The sequence below is a fragment of the Apaloderma vittatum genome, unplaced genomic scaffold (assembly GCF_000703405.1).
Source record: "Apaloderma vittatum isolate BGI_N311 unplaced genomic scaffold, ASM70340v1 scaffold33040, whole genome shotgun sequence".
NCBI lineage: Eukaryota > Metazoa > Chordata > Aves > Trogoniformes > Trogonidae > Apaloderma > Apaloderma vittatum.
In genome coordinates this window covers 5,752-28,594 of record NW_009696804.1, presented here as the reverse complement: position 1 = coordinate 28,594, position 22,843 = coordinate 5,752, and the positions used below count along the sequence as shown (strand labels likewise).

Here is a 22,843-nt window from a genome sequence, read left to right as displayed (position 1 = left end):
CATGTGTTAACACAGTACAAGAGTCTGTCTAGAAAAACACACCCCACAACTATGCAGAGATGTAACAAATGTCTGATAACAGGGAGAAGTGTTTTTTCCTAATGAAAAAACCTTCTTGTTAAGTAGACTTTACTTAACACTTTTTATTTTTTATTTAGAGTGTTCCTACAGGCCTATTAAATTCCCCTACTCTTAAAAATAATTAGAGGTTATGTTAATTATCTAAGATACATCAATTCATAGATTATGAAACGTAGGAAGAAAAAAATCACAACACAACATAGTCTGGAGTAATAATATGCAGCATATTGCAGTTACAGATATTTCCTGTAGATCATCGCTCTACAGTTCCATAGTCTTCCATAATTTGTGTTTATTTCCAAAACAGATGCTTCTTTTCAGCTTATTTCGATTCCAAATGGTTGTCCAACATGGAAGGGTTTCATATGACACCAAATAATATTTTCATTAATTTACATAATCATGGCATCTATGAGCAGACCTAAAATTCAAGAATCAGTGAATACTTCAAAAAGTGCAGGACAGAAATATGCATTTGCATCTGAATTTTTTTCAATGGTGTAAATGGCTCTTTTATAATCACTGAATATTTGCAGACAGATCAACTAAAATGCTTCCTGGCACAGATATTAGCTGAAATTAGAATGATTATGTTTTTCTACCAAGAACTAAGCTTATGTGTGGAAAACTATAGGTACCACTATCAGATCATCCAAGATGAAAAAAAAAAAAGTATTTACAAAATATTATTTTATGTTGGGCAAAAGAATTCAATATAAATTGCTGTGATTTCTCACGTTTAATCAACCACTTGTACATAGAATAGAAACTGAAACATACCTGGGTTTTCTGCCAAATTCATCATCTACTAAGAACAGTGTAAAAAGAAAGGCATGAAGGAGAATCACAGATCAAGTTTATCATTAGTGTACTTACTGCTTTTATAGAAGGTGATCCAAAACCCACTGACTGGAATAGCAGGGAAAAACCCAAATAGTTTTATTCCTAGGGTGACTTTTTTCCCCCACCCCCACAGCATCTGCAACATCGTTAAGTTTCAGCAAGCGCGTAGAGCATTTGAATTTAGGCAAAATTCTGGCTCCTTGTGCCTGAGCCCTACCCCTGAACTAATCCTTTTAGATAGGCTGAGGAAGGGGAGGAAAGCCACCTGCCAGAAGAGAGCGAGCTATGGTCACAACCCTCTAAGTGAACACTTATGGTGCTAAACAGACACAAGCGTGAGCCCTTTCTTGTATGAAGCTGCGGGAGGAGCGAGCGGGCAGAAGCTCTGCGCGGGCCTCGGACTCTAACGAGAGCCGGCGGCAGCAGCGTTTCCCGGGGAGCCACAATTACGGCGCTGATGGAAACAAGCACCCGCCTCTGCAGCATCACCTACATGCAAGTACTATCTGGTATATAAAATAGATTCACAGTAAGAGCTCCCTGTTTTATGAGGGAAAAAGCTTGTATTGCTATATCATATCCCTACATCATAAGCATTTCTCCAATAAGTTGTATAAATTTTTAATCAAGCAAATACTCTTATTGAGCCCAGTAGGTTCACTTGCATGAGGAATATTTGCAGGACTGGCATCAAATGAACAATAGTCATAACCCTCTTTCTTTTTTGTTTGCACATGTAGAATAGAAGTATATCTACACTACAGGAAAGAGAAAACATAATCCTGTGTCTAAAATAGTTTTGAAATTTTTTTGGGGGGTGACTGATCACTGTCTTCCACCAGTTCTGTTCTCGTTATTATAACCATGGGTCTTCTCTAGTGACTTGCCTACCTCTTGCGACTGTACCTTCTGACAGAACCCACTGTGGAACTTTCTGCAACTCCTGCGCTGCTTCAGGCACTCCCATCACTTAGGGTGTCTCCTGCAGGGGCACAGTGAGGGCCCCACATGGGTCTCAGCAACGCCCCTGGCACTATTCAGGCAGAGCGCCGTCACTAAGAATTTGAAATCAGGGCACAGGACAATCACAGGTGAAATCAACAAAAATAGGAAAGCACAAGAAAGTGATTAAAAATGAAGAATTCTTCTGACTGGAGTGGTAAGCACCGAGCACAGTGCACGAGCAATTTAACCATATGCAAGCTATAGGTGGGTTTCTACAGCTATCTTCCATGGTGGGTCTTAACCAACCTCTGCATTTTCAGCCTCCCAGCAACTCCTCAGTCTCTGGAAGTTAAAAGTGTTGAGATATGTCAGGAATGTATGTTCACATGGTCTCCTCTGCTGCTGGTTTCAAGCACATGTCCAACTTCACAACGAATCCATTTACAATCTTTTTTCCCCACAGTATTTATCTGGGCTATTTCCCAGTGTTCACTGACAACCTTTCCCCATGGTGGAGTGATTCAACAGTTGGCCAGATGTAAGACTGCTAGAAAGTTTAATTGCTACTTTTAGAGAAGGGGCAGCTATTTTAAGTCAGAGAGGCAGCCTTCCCAGCTCAAGGAAGAGGCGGCAGCCATCAGCCTGTCATCTGTTGTTTTAAAGATGATTCCAGCCCAGAGCAAGTTCATTCTGAAATTGGTCACCGTGGGGAAAAAGAGAAAGCCAACCTAATGGAATGACAGAATGTTTTTTATGTAATTTAGGCATTTTATCTGCATCACAAAAGCATACTCTATTACTGTAATCTGAGCTTGAAACCTATTCATTCTATAATTCAGACGAACATTATGCATATTCATTCAAAATTGTATTATTTTTTAAATAAAAGTTTTGATGAAAATTGAAAAATTTACTGTTTGCACAGTGCGTGAGACAGAGAATAAAAAACCAAACACCCTACAGTCAAAAATTATATTGAAATATTGAGTAATTACAATGCAGAGTGGAACACCCACACATCGCAGAATTCAAAACCTGAAAGTAAAATTGACTACAAAACCAGAATTGGCTTTGTTGACTTTTATCGCCCTAATCTGTGAGAAATGTAAAAAGCAAACAAAGAGGAAAAGTATTAATAGCATAAAAAAAATAGATTTGAGACATGTTTATAATAAAAAAATCACTTGCAACAGATATATTTCTTTACAGTGTGCACTACAACCTAAATTTGGCACTACCTCCTTCAAATCCTTCTGAAATCTTGTGTAAAATGAATATTTATCTTCAATAATAATTTATTAACTTCAAGGTTTAACGAGTATTTAGGCCTTGATACCACAAAAATATTAGTGATGCCTACCCATTGCCATCACTTAATATAATTATACATGTAGAACCTTCTCTAGACTCAGAGTCCAGAATTCAGAAATCCTCAAAGGACAATTTCTATATGTGCCTTAAAGGGTACATATGGGCTTAGAGCATTTTAATTTTTGAGGGGGGCAGAGAAGTGGCGATTAAAGAATTAATTCATGCCAACAGTAAGTGTTGTATCTTCATGAATATGATTGTCTTACTGGATAATACTTTCAGTTATTTTTTTTCCATTGTGGTGAATATAGTAGTCTTACCAGCAACGTGGTAAAATGTTCTTTAGTAGATGAAATGAGGCTATTACATGGGGAAGGGGAATAAGCAAGGAACAAAACCAACAAAAACCCCCAACATCTCATTACTTTGATGGTGAAAAAAGTGACTTTGTTATTGCACTATTATGACCATTTATTGTTTGTAGTTTACTTGTACCTGATTATCAAACATAGTTAATGAAAAATAGAGTATTTTCCTAGGTGACATCAGAGAATTTTCCTCGTGTTTTTCCATTTAAAATAAGAAGCATCTTAATAACTGTTCACTTTAAAAAAATGATCTAACACACACCTTCAATTCCTCTCACACCTGGGGAAGATTTTGGTTTGATAAACACAAAAATAGCAGGACATTCTGCAGGAATAAGGAGCAGCCCCAAAAAAGGACCCTACCCTACTTTAAGGGTGAAAAATCTTGGCCACATCTTCAAGGAAGGTGGCCAGATTTTCCAAGAGTCTCCAAATAAGTAGTTGGCCCCAGCGCACACCGCTTGTTAAATCTGAAAGTTCTGTGTGCATTAACAGTGTTGACTCAACCCAAAAAACACATTTGTATGGACAAGATACTTGTTCTGGTGCCGCATTTACTTGACCATCCATGTACTCCAACATCACCACACATAACCCAAACCCAAACTCAGCTCTCCTTCAAGCTCCACAGGCTCAGACACACACATTTGTACTCTTTACTGAATTTATCGATTACCAGCATAACACAGTTTATCTTCTGCACAAGCCAAGAATTTTCCACTTACTTTTTAGTGTCTGAGAAGTTAAAGCTTCTTCACTAAGGAACAGAAGTTGTGATTTTGGCAACGGGTTGGACAAGGCAGATACAAAAAAATGGCTTGTTGGTGTCCCATAGACTGTCGCACACCATGAATTAGCAATTTGCAATTAGCAATTTGCAATGAAGAGACGGGAAGGAGCAAGTAAATTATAGATCTAAATTAGTGACTAATAATTTGGCCACTATTAACTTAAAGCAAACATCTGACAATTTAACTGTGCAAGGTTAATCAGCCAAACACAATACAGTATTTGCTCACATCAGTAAACTGTTAATCTCAATATACTTCTAAAACCAAAGGAAAATACAGAGGAATGCACAAACTGATTCAAATTAACCAGGTCTCACTGTTTGTCTTATGAAAAGCATTGGGCATGCCTTGCATCCAAAAGCAACAATTTGTTATGCACTGTAATGCTACGGCACTCCACTGCATAAGTAACTGTTTAAAAATCCGAAGCATTCCTAGAACGTTTCATTTAAACATTTTTGCAATAAAATCTTATTGAACTGTTGCTTTTATTAATTTTTTATACACTAGGGACCAAGAGAGGCAAGTTTGGTTTTTTTTCCTTTTCTCCTTCCTATTTTTTAAAAAACTTTACCTACTACTAGCAAATAAACTCTCTCTCTTTTTTAATAAAACCATGGCCTTGAGTTTTGGCCCCTTAATAGTAGCCTACATGGTCGACTACCCTTGGTGTTAAATTTTCTTAAATTGTATTTCTGTCAGTATATCATTTTTTTAAGCAATGGACCCTATAATAGCAAGCTCTGTTCTGTCAGGAGTACATTTTAACAGCATGACACAAGTATTTTTCACTACAGGAGACAAACAATGATATGTATTACATGCAGTAAACATTGCCTTTGGTACATAGGGTTCTCTTAGCATTCATCTGTCTGAAATTTCATTGTGTCCTGCATGGGGAAAAAACCCTGCCTCTCATTAACTATTGCCGAGGGCTGTAGGTTTGTAAAGTGCCAACAATGCGTTGTCACATTTCTCACAAAACAAGGGCTTGATTGAATATTACAAGAGTGGTAGAAACCTAGCAAGGTGGATTAGGGGATATTTTAATAGCAAAACCAAAATAACAAGCCTCTCACCGAGCTGCTTAATTAACAATCTTCTAACCACCTTTTTTTTTTTTACCTTAAAACAAGCCCCTCTCCCCCCAAAACAAGCAGGAGCAAGAACTTTATAAAATAAAGATATTTTGCACTTTAAATAATAGGGTCCTGGTAAGAGAAGAAGAAAAATAGCTTTTTTTTCTGCTTGAAAGGCACCCAACCCCACAATTTTATGGTATGAGGACTGCAATGACAGCAGTTCTGAAATTCACGGTAAATTTGAACAGGGGCTGCAGTTCAAAAGTTAATCAGACTATTATACTCCTAGTTACTTGGTAAAACAAGTTTCCCGGTGCTGATGCACATTAAGTGCCCTTTAGCTGCAAGGGATCACCCCTGAGAATCTCTCTTCTGTGACATCTTTGCCAAACATTCTGTGGGTGTATACAGCCTCATGTGAGCCATCTGCAGCAGGGTCAACATCTCTTTTCGAGAATCAGGAGGTCAGGAGTGGATTTATAAACAGCTCAACACTGGCAAAATTCTCCTCTGATTTCAAAAATCAGCAAGATTGTGGAGCATGGAGCACTTCAGCAAAGCCCCTGAGGTTGCTGGAACTTGAATGTGACTTTCATCCAGCACCTTAAACCACAAGCACCATAAATGGGTAAAGCGTAGAGAATTATTCACGAGAACGAAATCAAAGTATACAAAATTATTCAGATGCAAGAGAGATGCATTATTTACTTGTTAATTGCTCCTTTAAAGAAATATGACTTTTTTCCCTTCCTCTGGGATAGAATCATCATGGTCAGAAAACAAGCAGGATTAACTTAATTTTTTATAGAGTTTGGTAAAATTCACTGCTCCACAAAAACACCTTCTGTGATAGGCAAATCACTCCCAAGATCTTAGTTGTTTCTACTACAAAAAAACCAGAACTGGACATTTTTTCAGCCTCAAGGGAACAGACACCTTGGGCAGCAAGATAGAAATAACAGTGTCTCAGGTCCAAATGTAAGGAAAAACTTCCTCCCTCAAAATGAGGAAAGGCTTTTTAGCTCCTGGGAATTATTGGAAAGGGATTATCACAAACACTGATTTAAAGTAAGCTAAAAATATCTTCGCTGGATCTTCTCAGCCCAAAGCAGAGAGGACTGCAGCACAAGGCAAAGCAGCAGTCTGTACACGGAGGATAAGGCTAAAGCAAAGAACAGACGGAGCTGGAAAGGGACAGAGGAAAGGTGACAAGACTTCTTAAAAGATCATTGTGGAAATTATCAGGGATTTCTACTTCCCGGGAATATTTTAATTTAAAGCACTGACACGCAAAATGTCCAGTGGATCGATCAGGAGAGGCAGATACACAACTCGTTATCATAGGCACATAGTTCATTTTGGATCTGATAACTGTTGGCTGTTGTCAGGGTTGTTTAATGGGTGGGTGTGGGGGGTTAAAGGAAGAGAAATTTACAGCTGTTTCACGGAGACAGAGAAGAGATCATTTGCTCTACATAGCCTTCAAAAAGAAATATAGAGAGTAGCTGGCACTGGTAAACGCTGAGTTTCCTTGCCAAAGCCTGTAGCAGCCTTATGAGATTCTCTATGCGTCTCCTCAGCAGAGCTGAATAAGGTTTGGCTGGAACAAAACTGCTTCTCACCAGCAACATCTGCTACAGGATCTGGAGATCTCTGTCATAACAAAGCCTGCTTTCAGATTCCTGCCCTCCTGTAGGAGTCGAGTGCCAGATGAAGGGGCTGGAACGGGATAAATGGGCTCTGCAGGCCCTGCATCCAACTGAGGGGGGACTGCTGTGAGAATGGGGAAACACAACCATAAACTCTCTTCCAAGGGCCCATCCTACGAACCTGGCTTTGCCGGAACCAAAGTGGGGTTCACAGCAGATGTTCTGGATAGATCCGTCAACATATGACTATGCTGAGCAAATTTGGCAGCTGAAGCACCAGAGGGCTGTAAGGGTACAAAAATAATTTCTAGAATCTTAGGTTGATATTTTGGCACTGGATGGGATCGCAATTGTTGGCCTTTTTAACTGTTTCCTGAATAGTCTATCTACCTTTCGGTAGGACCTATCTGGGGAGGTTCCCACCAAAGATTCCTTCACCCTAACGGAAAGGAGCCATGTAACTGGAAAACCTAGGCTGGGAATAAATAGAAAGAGACAGAGCAGAATGGCACAGGGCTACAAGAGGCCATCAGGAAAAAAACACCATAGAGGCCGAAGGAGAATCTAGTGCAGTCACATCAACCAACACTGCTCAAGAGAGCTACTGCCCAGAGTGCAGAGTTTGTCTTTGCCTGTCAAGACCATCACGTACCAGCTCTGCAGCCTGACCTCTCCAATCCCCTCACAACATGAGAGGGAGAGTTTGGCTGCTCTGTTCTCTGCACACACAAAAAAATTAATGAAAGCCCAGGTTATTTACACAGGGTGACTCTACTAGGGGTGCTGAGACTGTAAGCAGCCCTTTGCCTTGACGGGCACCTCCTTGTAGAGGGAACTTCCTGCAGAAGACTTGCCTCCTTTTGGGTAGCCTGCCTTTGCAGGGTGTGTGCTATGCTGTCCAGGAAAAGTCTTTCAGAAACTGGAATACATACTCCCCCGTTATTTAAAAAAAGAGAAAAAGAAAAAAAGACAAAAAAGAAAACAGAGAGAAAAAAAAGAAAAAAAGTAAAAGTAAAAAAAAGTAAAAAAAAAATTTTAAAATCTGACCCAAATGCGTTCCTCCATTTTTAAGGAATGCAGGATCAGGGCATAAGTAACAATTCTGTCTTTAACACAGCTGATCTGTAAAGGTTGCCAGATAATTAGGTTGTTTGATTTCTTGAGACTACAGAAAAAGCCAGAAAGCCCATGGTCGGGGCACAAACGGTAACTGGTATGTAACTCAGTAAAATAGGATGCTCGCCCATCTTGTTCAGAGTCTCGTGTATCAATTCACTTTAACTCTGCTGACAGACACAGAAGGCCAGTCTAACTATAGCATTCATAGGTGACATTGCTAGAAAAAGCTTCCCCTCATCCACTGTTTCTTACTATAACAATTAAAGATTCACGCATTTCCTACAAAGCCTGTTATACAGATGAAAAATACTCGTAACACTAGATTTAAATCACCTCACTTTAGTATGCCATCCTAGACACTTCACAACTGCTGGAAAAGGTGTTGACTAATCCTAAGTAGATGTATGTGAGGGTAAAACCAGAGACAAACGTCAAATGCTGCTCACAGCTCTGTATCAGTGCAAGTCTAATGTAAAACAAAGTCCTCAGCTAGTGCTATCACTAGACTTTAATGTGTAGACTAGAGACAGAGCTGGGGACCTGCTCACCTTCTTTGCGCATCAAGCTAATAGAAATGGGAGAACAAGGAGGAGAAGGAAAAACCATGGTGGATCTTGCTATAGTCATTACCGTGTATCCTCCAGTGTCCTCAGGCATGTTAGTCCTGTTCTCTAACATCTGACACCATACCTCCCCACTGCAAATTTTGGATGAAGCCTTAATAAAGCTCTGACATCCATTTTTAAAACTCACAAACTAAAATTTCTATGCTTTGGTGCAAGCAGCGACTCAGCTTGTATGACTTTTTGGAATCGCTGCCGCAAGTCGTGAATGATGTATGAAATGAAAAATCCCTGCTCACTGCACACAATTCAGATAGTAAAATCTCCCTGGAGCATTAAAAAAAGCACTTAAATGTGTCATTTTATTTTTGTCCTGTGCCTAGACTCCCTCTCTCCCCAAGAACATGCAGTTACCTTTGCTATCACCCGAGAATGAGAGAGCATACTCGGAGCTAAAGTAGATCAGTTCAGTTCACATTGTGTTTCCAGGAAAAGATACAGGAACCTGGACCAAAACAGACAATTATATTATGTTCAGGCCTCTCTCCAAACACAAGTTTTTTGAGTAATTTTTTAAAGTAATATCTAATCTCATCAGCCTGACTCTTTAATTTGATTGACCTTTGGAGATTGCATTAAGGAAGGAACAACAGCATGCTCAATATAGTTAGGTTCACGAGAAGAAACATTTGATATAAATATCATGCGTGTGACTAGACATCATTTATGTTGGGACAAATATAGCAACATGCTTTGACTTCAAGCCTTTATTCTTTCCTGTCCCTTTACCAGAACTTTTTTCCCATTCTGCCTTTTGGTGTTGACCTTTTAAATCTAGCAGAATGAAACATCTGCTACCATAATTTAGCTGACTTCTGACTTGCTGCATGTATTGCTTTCATCTGTTTTCTAGTAAGCACCTGTATCCTTATTATGGAGGAGCTAATAGAATGAAATAGGTTTTTTCCTTATGTTTTTTTTTTGTTTTGTTTTTGAGAGAGGAGGGTGGAAGATTTGCCAACAGCAGTGCATAACACAGAGAAAGGTTGTGTTACTCCCAACAGGGATTTCTTCCTTACCCAAAACTTCTGCATGTGATGGGCAGCTTCTCTCCACACTCCCCCACATTCAGAATGACAGAAGATCTCCAGAATTAATCTCGCAGCAAAACTGCTCTGTTTGGAGCACATGAACTGTCACTCTTGCCCAGTCGCTAAAAAGTGGAGTTGTCCAGTTTGATGGTGTTAACTTTGAGCACAGAGAGGATGGAAAACTGACAGCAAGACTGCAAGTCTACGGAAGAATGATTTGCCCAGATGCAGCTGTCTTGGTGATTGCATTTAGTTTTAGGAATCGAAAGCAAGGGTCCCATCTAATGACAACTGATGTTTCTGTCTCTTGACAAGTTCTCTTAAATTTGCAATTTAATAATTTTTCCTCCCCAAATATTACTGATGAGCATGATGCTTCTGGCATTCTGAAGTTTCAGGGAAAGCAGAGAAGATGTAGCTGTTAACCCTTTCACTTCTCTAGCTTCTTTACACAAAAACTAGCCATACCTACTTCTGCCCCTCTTACACAACAGAAGGAAGAAGGGATTACAGCACTCGTCAGACACAAGCAGGGGCAGACACAAGCACTTTGCAGTGTGTCCTCCACCCATCAGCAGTAGCATCTTCAACAAGCAACACTGAGGCTGAATTAGCAGTAACTGGTGTAAGCTGCATTGTTTGGTTGTTTTCTTTTTCCTGTGACAAAGCAAAAAGGCAGAGAGCAAACATGCTGGTAATATCTGGTCTACTCCTCCTATTAGGAAGATGCCATCTTTGGATATCATCACCCAATGTGGAAAGCAGGTCAGATATGGTTCCACAAAAGTCAGCTAGAGCTTAAGGATTCAGAGAAGCAGTGCTTAACGTAAAACAGCTCTTCAAAGTTTGGGAGGCAAGAGGGTTGATTTTCAAGTACCTTGCAAGGGTAGAGGTTTGCACTGACAAGCAAATCTTTCCACTCAGCAAGATGCTCTGGGAAACTAAACATGCCTGCAATAATTTTTCCAAATTTGTTTGCTTCCCCATCGCAATTTTTTCCTCTTTTTTTGGAGGGGTGCAAAAGGAATACTTGTCCCTATACCAGCTTTCTAATACTCTGCTAAAAGCAACACTATGATACAAATAAGACAAACATGAGGCATGCAGGAGTTGGTGGCAAGAATGAACTTTCCCCAAAAGCACACCTTAAAACCACAAGGATCAGCCTATGAGGAGAAAGATGGGGACTGCAGAAGAAAATGGTTTGCGGTGGTTAAAATGAAACCATCACACGAAAAAATCATAGCGATTGTGCACTTGCTAAAATAACCAGATACATATTATCTATTCACACACACATGCAAAAAATAGATAAACAGTTTTCCTTATGGCCTATTGAAAAAGTATTTTTTATCTGCCAACATAGTAAGACTACATGATTAATAATAAGATTGGTTCCAGAGGTATTTGTTCAGACACAGTACATTCCTATCAAGAATGATAATCTGACAAATTACAGTGAATTTTGCAAATATACACTAGCTTTTATTCAGAGCAAACCTCAGGGCTCTTTCAGTAGAGAAGGTATATTTGTATAAGGAGGGAAAAGAGCTAGATGAAAGCAATCATCTGCTTACCATAGCAGGAAGAAGTTGTACTTGTTGCGCTCACCTTCAAACTATTCCATGGCCAAATCGTTAAAAGAACTTGCAGTGGGCACTACCACTTGCCCTATGCATTTCAGACGTGCTCTTGTAAAATACATATGTATGTTTTACCAATGATGAGAACCTACTTAAATGGCACGAGGAGTGGAGAGAACTAGTAAGACACTGTTACGGCTATTACAGGAAAACACTCAGGCTGTGCTGCACCTGGAGACGGAGGGTAATTGGAACCCTGACAGGAACACATCAGGGATCGTAATGAAAGGCTCAGAAAAGCACCGAAGACACCCATCGTTGGATGTGTGCTCATGAAGTAGTCGTTTCTCTCAGTTTTGCTAGCTGACTCTTTTTACCAGTGGTTCCCTTCGCATTATGACTGAATTAGGTAAGGAGGTGCTGGGGGAAGCGCTCTTGGCTAACTTCAAACTGCAGCCAAGCTCATTAAAACCAGCACATTTGCTGCAATGTTTGCAGCATTTCCTCTAGGTTTCAAGATTGTTTTAATAAGTGAAATTCTGAGCAGAAAGGATATATTTTAATTCACATTTTAGTGCTCCCTGTTATAAGTATTCAATGTCATGCTGGATTTTATTTTTTTTAATACTATATGGAGCATAAAAATGCGTGAATTTAATATCTTAACAAAAATGAACACATCCTTCTAGAAGCCCGAAGCTGCTAAGTACACAGGACAGGTTCATTAGCACAGTTCTGGAGCATGAAGAGAAAGTGAATTGAGAACCTAAGATTCACAAACATCAACACAAAATTCCAGGGCTTTTTAATGAAGTTTTGTCCCACTTCCTACCACTCCCCGCCTCCCAGGAAAACCAGGGAGAGCAGAGCGCAGAGCTGTCAGTGGGGCGCAGAGACAAGCCTAGAGTTAGACCCTTAAATCATCCACCAGCAGTTTGATTTGGGGGATGGTGGTACAGAGAGAAACAGGGCAAGGTTGTTACAGGTGTCAGAACTTTGACTGACATCCTAGACACGGTAACAAAGTGCCTGGCCAGGAGCAGAGGTGTGGGTTCGAGCTTTTCCTGGGGACCAGGGAGGGGTGTCATGCTGTGGGGTGGGGTAATCGCCATACAGTACATAGCACACAAAATAACGAGGACACAGCAACTCAAGAGAAGTTTGCAGGCAAAGCCATTCCAATTTTACGTATTTGGCTTTACTAAGGCGTGTTCCTAAATTAATAGACCCTACACCTTTCAGTGGGATTTCAGGGTACATCAAGTCAAGCATGTAGTATACATTTTTAGGGTTAGGGTTAATGTTATTTTTGTATAAAGTGTTGTTCAATGTACCAGATTACAAATTAAATAAGAAAGCCAACAAAAACTAGTGCAGAACAGTTCCTTATTGAGGCTGTCCTCCCCTTTCTTGACACTTTGTATACAGCAAACACATTAGGCTTTTATAAAGATGTCTTTGATAAAGTTTTGGAGGTTTTTTAGTAACCCCAAATCTCAAATCCTAGAAACTTGTGAATTCTGTGTAAAATTTCTTTAACATGAATCAGAAAGTGGAGAAATGCAATTTCTTTCTTTACAGGAATATGAATATTTACATTTTCTACTAATCCAAACAAAATTAATCTTAAATGTAGATTTTGACAAAGAATAGTAGCTCTGAAGGCATCAGTCCTGACTTCAGAAAAACAAGATTTTATGTAGAAGTAACTGTGGTGACAAAAGATGAGAACTAAGACAATTCACAGTGATTGCAAATGTTACCACTACTCCTAATCCATAGCCTGTAACTCACACTATCACTACCTAGAAATTCGTTCTAAAAATTTATCTAAAAGAGAAAACCAAGTTCAGTGCTTGTTATCTGAACTATTTTTAGAAGTTGATCAGCAATAATAAATTCCTCTGTTTCTTAGGGCAGATGTATTTAAAGGGGAGTATTTCTCTTTAAGGTGTCTGCAAAGAAATAACATTAATAAGTAAAATAAATGTTATTTTGTCCCATGATGGAACAAGAATAGTGTTTGATGCAGGCATATGATGTAATAAATACTATTTACTAAGCTAGAATCTGAGACTGCATATGCTGCGTATGGCTTGGAAGCTTGTCTTGAAGAAAAATCAGGTTTGATTCCCAAGCATTTTACACATTTTAGTATCAAGAGAGAAAAGTGAGAACTCCTGTTCATAAAGTCCAAAGGTCCAAGCTTTGTTCAAAACAAAGGTGTGATATGAAAGCAGCAATACAAGAGCAAGGGGACATTTGCTACCTGGTGTAGTGGCTTCCTAATTAGTCCGATATATTATCACTTACAGTATATGGAAATGTATAACTTATTCTCACTTCCTCACTTACTCTCACCTTCCTCAAATTTAGAAAAGATACAATAAAATCCTTGATGTTCTCTGCTCTCGCCCACCCCAAAAATAATTTTATCTTTGCATGTTGTGCAATTCTCACTTTCATCCACTATGTGCCAACATAAGACATGATAATTTTTGTAAAAGAAAAGATTAAATGCTTAAATTACAGAAGTGCAGAATGTCACTTCACTCAAGAGCTACAGGAGAATTTTCCAAGAAGCATCATTCTCTTCTCTTCTATAAAATTTTCTGGCAGTGAAAATTTCCCTTGTGTTCTGTTTTATTATAAAATAAACAGGGCTCACTCTAACCACAAAGGAAAATACTTTGAAGTTGAGTCCATTGTGGTCTCTGAAAAAATAGATGCTAAATACTGTCCAGTTGCTGGTAGCTTCAGTTCTGATATCAGGCTGGAAGGGGGACAGAATTGTGAATTTGATGCCACTCCACGATGAAATTTTAGCATGTGCTGTATTAAGCCTGCTACTAACCTCACTGATTGCCACGGGACTGTCAAAATGCTTAATAATTAGAATACATTTAAAGTTCTGTCTTAAGCTATTTTAGAGAAGACAGGACCATATTGCGAATGCATGTATAACACAGAGTACAGGATTCCACCCTGATTTCGGCATAAATGTACAAGTGTATCATATCAAGCAGATGTACAGAGAGGACATGAGAATGGAGAGCTTGCAAGCTGTATATTGTTTCATTGTGATACATGGTTTGCTAAAGATCAAATTTGGCTGAACTGCTTATCCCGTAGTTTGAGCAATTTATATATTTAGTCAAGACTTAATATTGTTTTTGTGGTTTTTTGACCCAGGATACGTTTCAGTGGTTTTGTGGTTTGTTTCTGTTTTAATATCATTCTAAATATTAGAAGGAAGCTGAACAAACAGTTTCTGTAAATCCAAATTTTAGTTATTTCTAGCCCATTATAGACTTTTTTTTTTTTTTCCTGATCAGGTACAGTTTGCTCTTCCATACACCCTTTTTCAGGAAATAATATTTGATAACAAAAAAGCAGCACATTCCAGAGATTACTTAAACAGCCTTTTCTCCTTTAAAATATGAATCTACTGATATCCATAGCCATTTTTAAAAAATACCAATCACATACATTGAAATTCAAGTGCCAAAGGCTAATTGATTCAGAATATGCAAGAAGCAGCCTCAGGAAGGTGTGAAACAACAGTACCAGAATTACATTCCAGGAAAGTAGGTGTAAAACATGCAAAGCTTTTTGTCAACGCAGACTCATTGCTTCGGATATTTATGTGTGAGAAACTTCAAAAATTCAAGCATATTTTGAGCATTTAAAAAAAAAAGGGACAAAAAGAAAAAAACTTGTGGCTGTTACGCAGATTTATATAAAAGGTCATCCATTATTCCTAAGGAATCCATTGGGAAGTTGGCTATCAAAAAGCAATGCACTTAGTAAGGTATACCCAAAATGTGGATTCTTAAGGAGAGCAATAGGTAAGATCTATTTCATTTAGAAAACATTTTAGAGTATTGCATACCGTGTATTTTGGTTTCCAAATCCATTTATATAGATATATTTAACTTCAGTGAGATGTTAAAAGAGAAAGCAATTCCTAAAGTAAGAAGAGCTGAAACCAATGTTGCTGTTTCAATTTCCCGTTACAAAATTTGACATGAAATTTTTTTTCTAGGTGACCAATAGTTGAAGTTTTCATTTTGGTCATGACTATAAAGAAAAACAGCTATGCTTGTTATATATTATTCAAGCAAACACATCAAGAAAGAATGTTTACATATTATCTGGAACACTTGAAGAATATCGAAATACAATGTAAAAAAATTCAGTAAGAAGCTTTTTCCTTTTTTTTTAAAGCATATAGTAGAGATTTCTTTATCGGTGTTAGGCAAATATCCACAAAAATCATTAACGTTTCAAACAAAATATTTTTTTACCTTTTTTTTTAAATAGGAACAGTTATGTAGCAGAAATCAGAACTTCTTAAAGGCATCTCTGTGTTAGGCAATGAGAGCTAAATTTTATCCTACTTTTTCTACTACGCTATACATAGATGCGTTGTTTTACAAACAGTTCCGGCCAAAAATGCAGCAAGTTTCCAGTTAAACCTTGGATGTCAAATCACATGTCACAATATAGTTGATAATATTTACTCCTAAAGTAAATCATTTTAATATGGGTATTACTTTAAACACGTTTCGTAAAAACGCTAGTGACAATGTCACTTCTGAGGAAAAAAATCAGCAAGGAAGAATTCAATAAAGTTGCATTTCTTTTAGAAAAGATTATAGAATATACTAAGCAGACCTATACAATTATTGTTCTTTCACTAACAATGTTGTCCCAGCCTCTGGCACTCTAGACTTACCTAGGCTGCCCCCAAATCACCACTTTTATTAAGATTTATTGAGCTGCTATATATTGACAAAATCTTTGTAGTGAAATAATTTTCCATTAAAATACACTGTAGTGTAAAAAGGTAATGAAGAGCTGTAGGACAGGCTTTAAGAGGCACTGTACTTTCATCTGAAAAGTCTCCTGAAATTCTTTGAGCATTTCTAGGGGATTAATGAGGTATTTTGACAATACATGGGAAGCGTCTGGTTTTTCAAGAAGCTTTATAAGAGGGAACATTCACATTCTTGGAAATTAAACTGTGTATCTTAAGCCACTAAAAATAACACAATTATTAAAAATTTGGCAGCTCTGAAGAAAAATACCAGCAGCTACAGGGAAACACATGGAACTTCTGAAGAGCGTTAAACTTGAGTACACACATTTTACAGCATTTCAACATGACTTAAACACCAATTTTAACAGCTTAATTGAATGTTTCTTATTAAAAGCTATCACAGATGAACTAAAATAAGAACTAGCTAAACTAGCCAGAGTGTAACTGAATTGAAAGCATTACTCTTTGCAAGTTGGGTGGATTAACTGTGTATCCCTTCAAGAACTGTTAAGGTGTCTTGAGGGTTTGAAAATCTTTGGCAATTAGCAGGAAAGAGAGTATTATTGCCTTTTTTTTTTTTTGCCTTTTTTGCCTTTTTTCTCCTGAAGACATGCCAAATGATACAATTAATGTAAATTTAAGAGAACGTCTCGCACACCGAGCAAAATTAGTACAAGCAGACCAGTACACCGACTATTTTTATATATAATTTAAAATATTTTTAGAGCCTATTCCTGCAAAATAGTACTCCCTTGAATGTTTAATTGCATTGCAACAAAGGTATTAGTGTATAAATCAGGGTTCAGTTCTACAAAGCGTTAGTGAGCAGAGCTCTTTTAAGCCTCACTTCTGTAAATACCTCAATATTCCTGAAAACTCAGAGTACTTAAATCTTTCAAAATCTCCCCTTATTTAACCAAGCTGGACTAGAAGCCTACTGCGGTACCATTTTAAAAACATCTTATAAATCACTACCTGTGAAAATATTCATATAGAGTATTTACACATGCATTTAAGAGAGCTAATATCCTAGGTATTGGCACTTTTCAAGACACAAGAGAAAAACAGGATTTGCTAATCAGTATCAGGCCACAAGACATTTTTAGTCTTTCTAAGTACTCCTACGTAATATTTTTTTTAAATAATAATTGCCTTTAAGTGCAAGCAGTTGTACAGGAAAAGGCTGCTTCCTAAACTCTGCTCTTTTCAGTCGGCACCCTTTCACAAGCTAAATATTTTACAGAGGCAGCATCTTTATGATGCTTAGGGCTGAACCCTTTCCTTTCTGTAGTCGTGTCTCATCATTTCCGAAATCTCATTCAATATACGTGTTTTAAAAACTTGGCTTGTCTCAGGTCTTCGAGCCAGCAAGGTGGGGGAGAAAAAAAAAAAAAAGAAATGATCTGCACCTTTCTTCAGGAATAGTGATCTACTTATCTTCCTAGCTATTCAGTGGTACTTTTAAAGTCTGCAGTACATTTACAAATGAAATCAATACCAAGGTTGGGCGGTGGGGTGGGTAGACTTTTATGTCACCATCCTCCCTCTCCCTGATAAGGTTCTAGATGTGTTTAAGGGCAAAAATCCCACCCCAATATATTAGTTTTGTTAATCCTTTTCCTATGATCTCTTTGCCTGACTAGGAAAATTATGTAAAAAGTAAGAAAAGTTCTAATTCAATTTCCATGTTAAGAGATGGATTTGAAAAAAATAATAAATCAGAAATCATATTCTTTGTGTTTACTAAGAGATATGCACTCCAGTATTTAGTGTCATGAAGCTGGAGTTAAAACCAGAAACGGTGAAGATAATTTAGCTGCATGAATGCCTACTCTTCAGTAAAATGCTGCCAAAATTAAATAGGAATGAAACAGCACTTTGTAGTCATTGGTCGCTCAGCAGGGTTTGCGTAGTTAAAAACCTAAGTGAAAAGGGTGATTGACCTACATTGCTACTAGCTTAGCACAGCTGTACTTTCATATTTTCGTTGCATCCGAGGAAGCTCATTATTTAATACAACTGAGTTACATGTAATTGTTGGTCTTTCATTTTACACTTTTAGGGGCCAGATACTAATCTCAAATGTGCAGCAGGCATTATCATGCATCTGGAAATATCTGTGGCTGCCCATTTGCATGCAAGGCTAAAAGAGAGGATTGCACATAGTTACACCTGAAATTAGGAGGCTGCCCAGGGGTAGGAGGACCTCACAAATATGCAGAAATCAAATGAACAGATGGAAGAGAAAGCAAATCCCTTGGCACCCCAAAGGCAAATGCTCTGTTGTTTCCCTATTGTTTTGAGCAGAAGCAGCCCAGAACACACAATCAAAGCACATTTCACACAACTCATACCTGCAGTTTAAATAAGTAATAACATTCCAGTTAACAACTAGTTTGACATGTTAACAGCCCGAGGGCTGTTAACACAACGACTGGTCATTAATGGCAGTAATGACAGATTTTAAAGGGAATATTGTGCTTGTAAATGGACATGCTGCCAGTCAGAAGAGAGGACAGAGCAGGATAGGCTGATACATTAAGATGTCACCGTACAGCTCTGGAGGGAAAAAGAAAAGGGAAAAAAAGAAACCTTTCTTGCATATTTCACTTACTGTAAATGGACTTGAAATATTGGTGTAAACCTAAGTTCCTTAAATTAAGTCTTCACTTTCTAACCCAAGAGTGTATAAGCGGGAGACAGAAGCCTGCAGGGGAATTATACTCTGCATATCATTTTCAACGAGTGCGTTATTTCTAACATTGAGTCCTGCCTTTACTCAAGTCCATTCTCCTCCTCGTTAACTTCCCTGCGGCAGCCACCGTAACACCCTCGGTGTCGTACTCCACCTCTCAAACCACTGAAGTGACTTACATGACTTAGATTCCAGGGTAAAGCCTCTCACATCCAAAGCATCTTCCAAGCTCATCACCTCATTAAAGATTTCTTCCAGCCCCTCAGCCACCTCCAATCCAGAGAAAAATGTTTTAATACAGTAAAATTAACTAATTTTACCAACGGAGAGAGCTACAGTAAAGCAATTTTCAAAGTTCTGAAGATAACAGAGTATTTATAAAAATCTCACCAAAGTGCATACCTCAGGGCTCAAAGGCAGAACAAGAGCGTGCATTGGGGCCAAGGGAGCATTTAGTTTTTTGGCATGCATCTCCAAGTGACAGATACTAGAAGTGTCTTTGCAAATAGCCAAAGAGACAATCACACAGTTTGCAAATTTAACCATGAATGTTAAAGCCCCCAAACTGGCTACATTATTGCTTATAGCATCTGTAGAATGGCTGTCTTATTGAGAGACAAGTTAATAAGCAATTTTACTCTTTATAGTATTACGCAAGCCATATTTCCTCTAGAGGGCACCACATAAATTAATAGGGAGCTAGAACAGTTTTATATGTAGCAAAGACTCCCTTTATGGTTAAAAAGAAAAATATAAATTAAGAGGATAGTTTGAAACTGTAATCGAACCCTAATCTCATCATTAGCACAAAGTAATTTGTTCTTTAAATTCATATCAAGTGAGGTGCTAAATATGAAAGCTTATTTGACTACAAAGCTAGAGAACATTTAACTAGTTTCTACATTAGCATTAAAAAGATGACTTTTATAGGTTCACTGCATAACTAAGTAGATAAGACGCAACGAGGCAAATGACTATCTGCAATTACCTTAAGTGCATCAGTTTGAAGTTTAGTGTAAATACCAAGTTTAAATCTATGCACTCACAAGAATCACTAAAAAAAGGCTCATGACAAGATACCTTCATTAAAACCTGATAAACCTGGAGACAAAAATCAGAAACATCTTAAAACTGATTATAGGAGATTCCTCATGTATGCTGGTTTCACTGTTGCAAAATGTCGTGTATGAACAAACAACTGAAACATTTTGAATGTGGTCATGACATAAAAAATACAGTCTCCTTTCTCTGAGTCACTTACTATGAATTTTAACAATCTGTAAGCAAAATATTTTCTCCTGTTAGACCTTCAAAGACGAGAAAGCAACAGTGCGTGTGCATCATCTGTTCTCAGGAAATGCTTTGCTTATATCCCTACTACTAGATCACTTTTGGGTTTTATTTTAAATATTTTATTTTAAAGCAGTAGATCTGCTGCACAAGCACTTCGGAGATTGAGTAAATTCAAAGTCTTCAGTAAATTTGGAACTCAGATCAAAGAGCCATAGCAGAGTTTTCCCACTCCTGCAGGAGTGTTGTTGAAAGATTCCTAAAATAGGTGTCAAAAATTATGGTAAGTGTTGCCTTCCCTCCAGAAGCTGCTCTAACCCCATTTTCTAGACACAGGCTTTAAGATCACAAGTGGTCTATGCTGATGCACAATTCCCTTCTATTCAAACAGTTCCCTGTCAGTTTTTAAAAGTAAGGGTTGGTTGGTTACTCCTTCGGCAGTTTTAACGCAATGGCTTTAAGATGCAGGCTCTATGCTAAATTGCCAACATTCTATCTTGTGTTCAGTTTAGAGTTTTAATGGGTAGGAGAGCACTTTTACCAATCAGTAGTCCAAGCCCACGTCTGAAGAACCCTGATTTGCCCTGCAGCCCCAGCTCAACAAAAGCACAAGGCATTTGAGACATTTCGTCTTTCACTCTAGAAAAAGCAGGTTGTATTGCGGAGAGCCAGCCTACCAACAGTTGCTAATAATGTTTTAGTCTCGATTCCTGTTCCAGTCTAACCATCCTGTACAACTTGGGAACGGATCAGCATGTAAGGACCCCCTATTTGGCACCTGTGCTTACACTGAACTTGTTAACACATTCAAAGAGAATTTTAATTTTTCCCCAATGTATTACTGACTTGAATGTCCCTTTAAAAGGAAAAAGCTTCACTACCGGGGCAGGGGAAATATTCCCAGAAGTTCACGTTAGCCTGGAGCAGCTAGTCTCATTAGGCCCCCTCTACTGGGAATGGAGGAAAGATGCTCCTATAGGAAACAGGTGCTCTGAATCACCCCAGAGGAGCCTTTTCTCTCTATTTACTATCGAGAGCCTAAGGAGACTAAACTTCCTGAATAAACCTGGCTCTTGCAAAGTAGCCCTATTTATTAATGTACAATCTGCAGATAAACTGGCCTGGTGCTTTGCTACAAACTGCATCTCAAATACTTCTGAGAACATAAGTCCACAAGCAAACAAGAAGACAGAAAAATCAGGTAACGATTTGCTATCTGAGAAGTGGCAACCAATTACCCAGTGTCCCACCCAGGTCACCGAGTTAAATCAGGACCAGAGTGCATTTGAGCCTGCCAGCTACACAGTTATTTAGCAGGGGGAAGACAGTTGGCAAACATCTTGGTCCAGCTGCTAACAGCTAAAAGGCAACATTTGTAAAACGTCCCAGTGTTACAAATTAAATCCCTCTGGCAAATGAAAGGGACGAAAGTGAGTAAGAAAAGACGGGTGAAGCATTCCTCACTTAACACACTTCAAACCCTGCACTGGAGACGGCGAAAACCTCACACCTGGTCTCAGGCCACCACCATGCTGCAAGGAAGAAGAGGAGACCACCACCTCCCTGGGAGCATGGCACTGGGGGAAATGCAGAGGTTTTTACTCTCTTCCTCCTCTGAGCACTGGACCTTAGTATTAGCATTAGAAAAGCGACAGCTGCCTGCATGACCTGGCTACGTGTGCTTTTTGATTCCAACTTTAGTTTTATCTCCATACTGCGATATTTACTTTCTCGTCCTCCATCCATACTCGGCCTCGCAGCCCTTGGGAACCGCTTACGTGACAGCGACTACATCGGAAGGGCTGAAGAGATTTAGCAAGTTTGTCAGCGAAAGGACGCGGCCTACCTCAGGTAGTCTCTGCGACAAAGGATAAGGTTGGCTTTGGTGTACAAGGTGGAGCCCACCTCCCCCAGGCGACAGTCACAGCAGGCACATTTCAGGCAGTCTTCATGCCAATATTTGTCCAGGGCCTTTAGAAGATACCGGTCTTTAATCTTACGGTTGCAGCCAGCACAACCTTTCGGCTTGGTGTCTGGCTGGACTGAGAGCATTTGTATACCTGAAATACAACAAGACAAAAGAAGAGTGAAAATAGATACTCTCTTGAGTGCAAGTCTTGCCCTTTTCTTCCTTCACCTCGCTGCTCCCTCCACACCCAGTTCATTAAACTGGCAATCGTGTAATAGGATGGAATAACCTCAATAGTCCACAGCAAGCTGAAAACAATGTTACGATAAATTTGAGAGCAGAGAGTTCCACTGCTCTAAGTTCCACTGCTTCTCCATCACCTCATTTACCTGGTCTCTCTGCTGAAAAGAAGAAGGATTAAAAAAATGAAATGAAAAATTAGAACAGTCCAGTTGAAGAGTCATTCACTTTCATTCAAAGTATCCAATATTTAGCAATCAAAAATTTAAATAAACAGTATATCCATGTGGCTAAACCTACATACTTGGACCTATTTGCACTATCTTTATAAACTATAAAAGCACTTCAGGCTCAAGAATAAAAGAATGAAGTTACTAAATGGCACAGGGCCAGAGTTTCAGGGAGGTTTGGCATTTTGGTGCTGATCGGAGGCTGTTTTGTTTCTTAAGATTTCAGTTCTA

At 38.7% G+C, this 22,843-nt stretch overlaps 1 protein-coding gene across 1 annotated transcript in view; it reads right to left on the bottom strand.

Annotated features, from left to right (window-relative positions):
• The window catches only part of LMO3 (LIM domain only 3 (rhombotin-like 2)), a 48,922-nt gene extending 26,630 nt beyond the window's left edge, over positions 1-22,292 (bottom strand). The window contains exon 1 of the mRNA XM_009876318.1: positions 22,080-22,292. Coding sequence (XP_009874620.1) covers positions 22,080-22,285 — 206 coding nt within the window. The 5' untranslated portion in view covers positions 22,286-22,292. The remainder of the gene's footprint in view (positions 1-22,079) is intronic.
• Between the last annotated feature and the right edge of the window lie 551 nt (positions 22,293-22,843).